General features: G+C 44.9%; 1 protein-coding gene across 1 annotated transcript; it reads left to right on the top strand.

Annotated features, from left to right (window-relative positions):
• Nucleotides 1-3,882: 3,882 nt before the first annotated feature.
• LOC125442760 (phospholipase A2-like) lies at nucleotides 3,883-6,268 on the top strand. The gene is made up of 3 exons (XM_048514414.1): nucleotides 3,883-4,004; nucleotides 5,153-5,280; nucleotides 6,082-6,268. Exons 1-3 carry the CDS (start codon nucleotides 3,898-3,900, stop codon nucleotides 6,201-6,203), a joined length of 357 nt encoding a protein of 118 aa, XP_048370371.1. The 5' UTR covers nucleotides 3,883-3,897; the 3' UTR covers nucleotides 6,204-6,268.
• The last annotated feature ends 2,051 nt before the right edge of the window (nucleotides 6,269-8,319 follow it).

The following is an 8,319-nucleotide window of genomic DNA, read 5'->3' as shown; positions in this document are numbered from 1 at the left end:
GTCTGTCTTTTTGAGCAGGGTTTTTTTTGGGGGGAGGGGGTTATATGTTAACATTCCACATCTTTGGAGTCAAATGTTCACAGCAATTGGGTGGCAAAGTTTTACAGCTCTGCAGCAAATCTTCTGAACTGCTGAGAGAGAAACAATATAAACCACAATGGGCTCCTATATGGGAAGAAAACTGGGTATAATTTACATAATTTATATCTTTACATAAATTAGGTCATTTTTAGAAGTATGAACACATCACAGATCCTTAGAAAATATGCCCTGTGCAACACTGTGTAGCAGAATTACATTCTACTTCACAAACAAAATTTCAAGGCAGAAAACCTGACAGCCAACCTCTCAGCAAATAAATGGCTGCTTTGCCGATGGCCTTGGTTTAATCGCTTACGACCCACATCGCCATTTGACAAAACAGGGCTGCTTATGGAAAGGCAAACAACTTCCTCTTGTTATCTTGGATCTGGGGGCCCAAGGCAAGGCCATGATATAAAAGAGCCCTATGATTATTCATATAGTCTTTCCTGCTGTACTTTGCTTGCAGGATGAACTTCATCTTTCTCTTTCTCCTGGCAACAGGTAGGATACAGTTATCCAGGCACAGTGGGTTGGTAAAGGACACAGTTTTACTTTAGAATGACTTTCATTTTGGACTTGAAAGTTGTTTTTTTAATTATGATGGCTGCATTAAACTCTTTCATTACGAGTTGGCCATCTGAAAAGCTCAGACAATGTTCTTCATGGTCCTCCCCATTGTGGAAATCCCTCCTGATGGACACTTGCCAGACTCAAGTACCTTTGAGGAACTTTATCGTATCTACTTACCTCTTGAGGTTCAAGATAGAGTCAGGAAAATGAAATTGAGAGCACCTTATTTTGTTAGGAGGGGCTTTCTTTGATGTTTGTTACCTCCCTGAACCTACAGAAAGGTGTGCACTGTAAATCTGCCTACCTATCATGCTGTCCTATTTGAGAAGGCTTGTTGGTGGTGGTCACACAGATCAATGGGAATACCATTGTATATAAAATACCCTTTTGTTCACACTGACTCAAACATCACAAAATAGCAGGCCTCTGAAGATGCCGGCCATAAATGTGGGTGAAGTGTTAGGAACAAAAGCTACCAGATTGTGGCAACATAGCCTGGAGAAACAACAGCCAGTACAAAAAAGGGGAATGAAAATATTAGAGCATGTTGACAGTCTCAAATTGCAGACAATCGGCTTCTTCATCACACCTTCAATTCTCCACCCCGCTCCCATTTTTTGTATTGAATGTTCAGCCCAATGAAGAGTTCTGTGAACCTTGAATGCTTTTTATTTTGTGAAATGTTGGTGGCTTTGAACACACAAAAAAAAGGCTGTTGTGCAATATAGCTGTTGGGTGGAAATTTCCCACAAACCAACAAGACAATCCTCAATCTTTCTGCGTTGCTGCTTGTGTGATATTTTGTTCAGTCCTTATGGGTAAAGAAATGCCTACGTGCATTTCCAGCCTCTGAAATCCAGGTGAGTGTTTCTCTTTCCTCAAGGGAGGTGGGCTGTGTTTACACAAACATTAACCCCCAAGGAATGTTGAAGATTTCTAAATGGATGTTGGGGACAACTCAGTCAAGACATCAAGTTGGGCTACGACTGGTTGCTAAATTCAGACAAAGTGGAGGTAGTAAATAGTTTAGTTGAAGATTATATTCAGCCAGCTTCACATGGCTTTAAGCACAAGGTCTGCGAAATGCGGGTGCTTTTCAGAACCTGCATGGCTAGTGGTTAAGAGTATCAGACACTGATTTGGAGAACCAGGTTTGATTCCCCATTCCTCCACATAAACTGCAGATTCTAATCTGGAGAACCAGATTAGGTTCCCCATTCTTCCATATGCAGCCTACTGGGTGATCCTGGACTAGTCACAATTCTTTCCAAATTCTTTCAATTCCACCTCCCTCTCAAGGTGTCTGTTGAGGGGAAGGGGAGGCGATTGTAAGACACTGAAAGAATCCTTAAGGGTAGAGAAAAGTGGAGCATAAAAATCCGACTCCTTTTTCTAGATCCAGCTTTGCTCCCAAGACACAGCCCAAATCCTCAACACCTGTTTGTCCAGAGTTGGCTTCATGTTTCAGCAACAGCTTCTATTTGCCACTGGCGTAGGAGTTTTAAGAGCTCGTGAATCTAATCTGGATGAACCGGGTTTGATTCTCCGCTCTGCCGCCTGAGCTGTGGAGGCTTATCTGGGGAATTCAGATTAGCCTGTACACTCCCACACACACCAGCTGGGTGACCTTGGGCAAGTCACAGCTTCTCAGAGCTCTCTCAGCCCCACCTACCTCACAGGGTGTTTGTTGTGAGCGGGGAAGGGCAAGGAGATTGTAGGCCCCTTTGAGTCTCCTGCAGGAAAGAAAGGGGGGATATAAATCCAAACTCTTCTTCTTTCCGCAGAGCTACTAATAAGAAGTATTAGAAAGCTGCAACTGGGCCAGAACAAGACTGCTAAGTGGAACTTGGTCCTATTGCAATGCTAGCTTTCTATTTTTTTCCCTTCTCTGGTCAAAGTGCTGACTTTGCTCTGTAAAACTCTGTGTGGCCTTGGACCAGGCAGTTCAGTTGAAGGGCAGCCTTCTCTGTTAGGAACCGGCCCCCTTGTTATCTTTCAAAGCCACATTCCAGGCACTTCCTCCCCCAAAGAGTTGATGGGTTTCTACTGGGGTTTCTTCCTTCCTCTCCTGCCTTCCTTGCACCTGTGAAATTCCTCCCCAGGAACATTTGCTAAGTGCTTTCATTGATTTCTTTGGGCACCAAGTAATAATGAAATACCAAAGCCTTTTCGCTGTGATTATTGATAGGCTTTCCATTCTATCTCCTGTCAATTGTGGGTGTTTTTCTTTTCTTTTGAGATCTTAAGTACAAATGGAGCATTGATGTATAACCTTGGAACAGATGGGATATATTTGAAAAATTAAATATGATAAAGTTAACACATATACCCTCTCTAAACAAAGATGGCTCACATTTTGCTACCTGGCTTGAGAGGTTGACCCCAGGATATCTTGAGAGCCAGCGTGGTGTAGTGGTTAAGAGCAAGTGGATTCTAGTCTGGAGAACCGGGTTTGATTCCACACACCTCCACCTGAGTGGCAGAGGCTTATCTGGTGAACCAGATGTGTTTCCGCACTCCTACATTACTGCTGGGTGACCTTGGGCTAGTCACAGTTCTCTCAGAACTCTCTCAGTCTTACCTACCTCACAAGGTGTCTGTTGTGGGGAGAGGAGGGGAAAGGAGCTTGTAAGCCACCTTGAGTCTCCTTACAGGAGAAAAAGGTGTGGTATAAATCCAAACTCTTCTCTTCTTCTTCAATCTTGGGACACTACACACAGATCATGCATGGCTGTACATGATCCCAAAACAGACTTAGCAGCATTATGTAAGATCCTCAACCACAATTGACAAATTCCATGTAGCTGGTTCAGGGGAACGTCTAAACATACTGTCATTGCAAGCAGATCTTTTGGGGTGGGGGGAATGGGCCAGTCATAACCATACCACAACTTAATACTATCCCTCCTTAACTTGGGGACATCTGGGTACCGCTGTGTATCTACATGAGTTGCTGCTTTCCTTCATGCCATTAGAGGCATGGCCAAACAGGTGACAAGCACACACTCAAAGGGCAGGCGTCTTTGACACCGGTGACTCAGAGTCTTTCACCATTTAAAAGAGAACCTTTTGGAGATGCACCTCCTGTTGGGGTCAAGGAGGAAAAGAAGAGTCCTTCAGCTATTTAAATAACTGGCTTGGGCCTTGCATGTGTAATCTTCTGATAAATTTGTCTCTTGCTTAGTTGGCACGCTGAGTGCAGCCATCGGCCCCTCCTTTCGGAACTTACTGCAATTCCATAACATGATAAAATGCACCATTCCAAGCAGCGACCCACTGAAGGATTACACGAACTATGGCTGCTACTGTGGCCTTGGCGGAAGTGGGACTCCAGTGGATGACCTGGACAGGTAAATAAGTTCCTTGTTACAAATGCATTCACTTTACTAGCCATTGCATCTTCTCCTTATATGGCTTTATGAAATAGATGTTGTTTTAAAATACCTACTCGTGATGTAGTCAGTTAGAGGATCGGCATTCCAAACTTCACTTCTAAGTATTTACACTAAGAGTTCACTTTGTGCACTTACAGTTTTTGGTGTGGCTGTGTGCTTCACAGTGGAATCTTCCCTCTGTTTCCACGTTCACAGGGGAGGAAAAGACCTCATGCTTCCCACATGCCTAGCCACCAATTTGCCTATCCCCTGAGAGTGGTTGTTTGCCGCCTGTTTATGATTTAGGTAGATTGACAATGTTTAATTTGTTAAACAAATCAAAAAGGAGCCCTACTGATCCCCCAGAAATGCCAACAGAACTGCTCCTGTGTGGGCAGGGAAAGGCAGAGAGGAAAGGCCAAAGGAAGCAAAATTCATAATGCTCTACTCAGTTTTCCCTGAGTAGGCAGGGGGGAAAATCGTGCTTTATTAGCTCTTAGAAACCATGAGGCTTCTCTGATCTGCAGCATGGTGAGTTCTGAAGAGGGGGGGGAAAGCATGCACAATTAAGAATCTGACCCAACGGTACTGTATGCTTGACTGCAACAGCAGCCACAGCCACTGAAGAATCAGGATTGGTAAGCACCCAGGCTCTCCGTAGTTAGTGTATGATTTCATTTCCTTCTCAAGCCTTCCTTTATATTTTGTTCCCCTCACCCCACCCCTCCCCTCGTGTTTTTTTCCTTCTTTTCAGCTTTTCTTTCTTTCTTTTTATACCTCTTCTCTGATTCTTTCACAACATGAGGTGTTGCATTAGGCTGCGCCTGCTGCAGCAGCCATGTTGGGTTTTACTTTTTCTCCTGTGAGAACCATTTTAGGGTAGTATTCACCATACCATCTTGGAAACTGATGTGAGCTTACAGACTCGAAAAGCTTGGAGACCCCCAAACAAGAGAGCCAACATTTTCATGTCCTGCTTTCATACTTCCTGGGTTGGGAGCTAGGTGGGCACTGTTGCAAACATAACGCAAGGCTAGATGGAACTTGGTCTGATCCAACATGGGCTACTCTTAAACTTTTGGTAAATTCTGTGGATGGTCTGAATGCTTCTGCTTGCCGAACAGGTGTTGCCAGACTCATGACAACTGCTATGGAGATGCCCTTAAACACCGTGATTGCAAATTCCTCATGGACAACCCTTACACAAAGACCTACGTCTACAGCTGCTCTGGCAGTGATATCACCTGCAGCGGTAACATACATCTTCACAGGATACTTATTCGTAGGGACAAAGCGCATACTTTGCTTGCAGCCTCCTCTGGGCTTAAGCTGCAGTCCTGATAACACTTTCCTCAGAGTAAGCTCCATTGAATTAAAAATGGATTTACTCATGAGTAGACCTGCTCAAGATGCTCCCTTCATCCTCCATATATTTAGTTTGAAAGGATTGTAGGGATCCGAGCTTGAGCTGGGAAAGGTCTCGCCAATGGGGCTGCTACCTTCCAATTGGCATCTGGAGGTCTCCAGAAGTTGATCTCCAGGAGGTCTCCATCGATCAGTTCATCTGGAGAAAATGGCTGCTTCGGAGGGTGGCCTCAATGGTACTATACCCTGCTGAGGTCCTTCCCCGCCCCAAACCCCACCCCCCTCAGGTTTCACCTCCCAAAATCTCCAGGTATTTCAGAACCCAATATTTAGGTGGCCACCATAAACATGAAAGAAACATTTCTATGTAATTTTCAGTATATACGCTTGGCCCTGCAGATCACTTCTCCTGTTTACTCTAGTCATGCAGCAGCCCTTCCCAGCTGTACGGCTCGAAAATATTCCCAGCAAAGATGGTGGTGGATGAACTTGAGCCTTTATGCATACAAGCTACAAAGCTACCCCAGAGATTTTTGTTTTCCTATTTTTAATGCTGGCGAGAATTCTTCCTAATGAGGAAGAATGATCTCAGCTTTTTGCTGTTGGAGAAAAGGGGGTGGGTTGTTTTCCGACACACGCCCACTCCTCCGAGAAGTCATCCACAATTCTCTTCTCATTCCCTCCCCAGAAGAGAATGACCCATGTGCAGCATTTATCTGCGACTGCGACCGAAGTGCTGCTATCTGCTTTGCGGGAGCTTCGTACAATGAGGAATACAGGAAACTGGACACCAGCGAATTCTGCAATTGAAACTCACCTGCACAAGTGCACAGGAATCAGACTTTTGCTCAGTCTTTGTATAGGCTGTTTCCCTGAGCAGGATCTCTCAAACACTTTTGCGGAGAACAGAAAGGATAGAGTTAGGAATACAAGGGAGAATGTGTTAAGGTTTCCTTATAGCAAAGGGGTCACCCTCTAATAAAATTAGGCATCTATACTGTTTTTGTTTACTGTGTTTTCTTTTGCGTTCTGTCTATTTTACAAAGCCCCATCTGGACATGTTGATTTTTCCTCAGTGCCTGTTTCTAGGGGGAAGTTAGAAAAAGGAGGCAGGCCGAGGGCTGGTGTGATTACAGTGCCCCTTAGGCCCCTTCTGCACATGTAGGACAATGCACTTTCAATCCACTTTCACAATTGTTTGCAAGTAGATTTTACTATTCCGCACAGTAAAATCCAGCTTCAAAGTGCATTGAAAGTGGACTGAAAGTGCATTATTCTGCATGTGCAGAAGGAACCTAAATTAGTATCTGGGAAATTCGGGTTCAGATGCCCACTGAGCCATGAAACCTGCTGGGCAACCCTGAGCCATGGCTCCCTTTTGCGGGGTGGTTGTGAGGATGAAACGGGTGTGTGAGGGAGACCTGTTTAATACTGTGGGCTTCTCAGAGGAAAAGAAGGCAAAAATGTAATCAAGAATAATACTGACTTGTCTGTGTTTGAACCACTGAACCCATGGTGACATCCACGGGACTCCCTGGATGCCTTTTATACAGGTTCTGGCTGTACCTGGACCTACAGCTTTTCCAGGTGCTCTCCAAATAGGGCTGCCAACTTCAGCCCGGGAAATTTTTCGATATGTGGGATTGATGCCTGGAAGAGCAGAGTCTAGAGAAGAAACTCAGCCATTTCTTCTCCATTTACACACATGTGATCTCCTTCACATTCAGTGTACATTCCCATTGAATTTACTTTTTTTGTACGCAGGCATTTTTCCTTCTTCAGCACTGACCCCGCTTTCAGTTCTGGGATTCTGTGACTGTGAATGCCCGTTGTTCTGAACTTGTGAATTAACTCTTTAAATTAGTCTTGAATCTGCTCATCACTTCTGGAATTATCTCTTTGGGCTAATGTTAGGTGTAGAGAGGAGACAATTAAAGGGAACAATAATTAAGGAGGAAGAGGAGGAGTTTGGATTTACACCCCACCTTTCTCTCCTGTAAGGAGACTCAAGGTGGCTTACAAGCGCCTTTCCCTTCCTCTCCCCACAACAGACACCTTGTGAAGTAGGTGGGGCTGTGAGAGTTCAGAAGAACTGTGACTAGCCCAAGGTCACCCAGCAGGATTGAGGGAGTGCGGAAACACACCTGGCTCACCAGATAAGCCTCTGCCACTCAGGTGGAGGAGTAGGGAATCAAACCCGGTTCTCCAGATTAGAATCCACCTGATCTTAACCACTACACCACGCTGGGTATCATGACGCCCACCAGTGTGCCCCTAGGTGCCCATTTACCTTTTCAGCAAAGCAAAATGCTAGTCCTGGTTATTTGTTGGAGCAGAAGGTGTTTCCAAGGACCCCTTAATCTGGGTGACTACGATGCATTCCTGTCATTGTAACTGCTTTTAGATATATGTACTTTGCCTGTTAAATGTAACCACTGTGTTAATGGAACATTCTTTCCTTGATCCTGCTTTCATGGTTTCACACGCTTGGTAGATAACTTGGCTTATCCCTGACACTCTCTACTCCCATGGGAAACAGGATGTTTCTGCTGCTCTGTGGGGGTAGAAGGCCAGGTGGCTTTATCTCTATCTGTTGCTGACCTTGGGGCGCTTATGCTCCAATGTAACCCTTTCTCACATTCTTTGGGGAAACGGGGGGGGGGGTCATTTCTGGATAAAGGGGGTCACAAAAGCCAGGTCTGGCAGAACTGGCTTCTTGCAAGCTGGGTGCTTCGTTACCTTTCCAATTAACACGACTGATCAACAATCCAGAGCCTGTTTATTGTTTCAAGGATCGAGACACAACAATTGCTCAAGATACATCCGCACCTTTGCTTTGCTTCCAATAAAAAGAGGAATGCAATAGAAAAGAACACCATATCAGCACGAGACATTGATGCTGCACTAGTTCGAGCATCATGGACTC

This window comes from Sphaerodactylus townsendi, linkage group LG13 (assembly GCF_021028975.2).
Source record: "Sphaerodactylus townsendi isolate TG3544 linkage group LG13, MPM_Stown_v2.3, whole genome shotgun sequence".
In the NCBI taxonomy this organism is placed as follows: Eukaryota; Metazoa; Chordata; class Lepidosauria; order Squamata; family Sphaerodactylidae; genus Sphaerodactylus; species Sphaerodactylus townsendi.
Note: the sequence above shows the minus strand (reverse complement) of the source record. Positions and strands in the feature narration are given on the sequence as shown.

What these genes read in the sequence shown, in the direction of transcription:
- LOC125442760 (XM_048514414.1), top strand. Translation starts at nt 3,898, where the DNA reads ATGATAAAATGCACCATTCCAAGCAGCGACCCACTGAAGGATTACACG. An exon ending in CCAGTGGATGACCTGGACAG is followed by an intron (nt 4,005 to 5,152) that starts GTAAATAAGTTC and finishes CTTGCCGAACAG; the next exon opens with GTGTTGCCAGACTCATGACA. An exon ending in CAGTGATATCACCTGCAGCG is followed by an intron (nt 5,281 to 6,081) that starts GTAACATACATC and finishes TTCCCTCCCCAG; the next exon opens with AAGAGAATGACCCATGTGCA.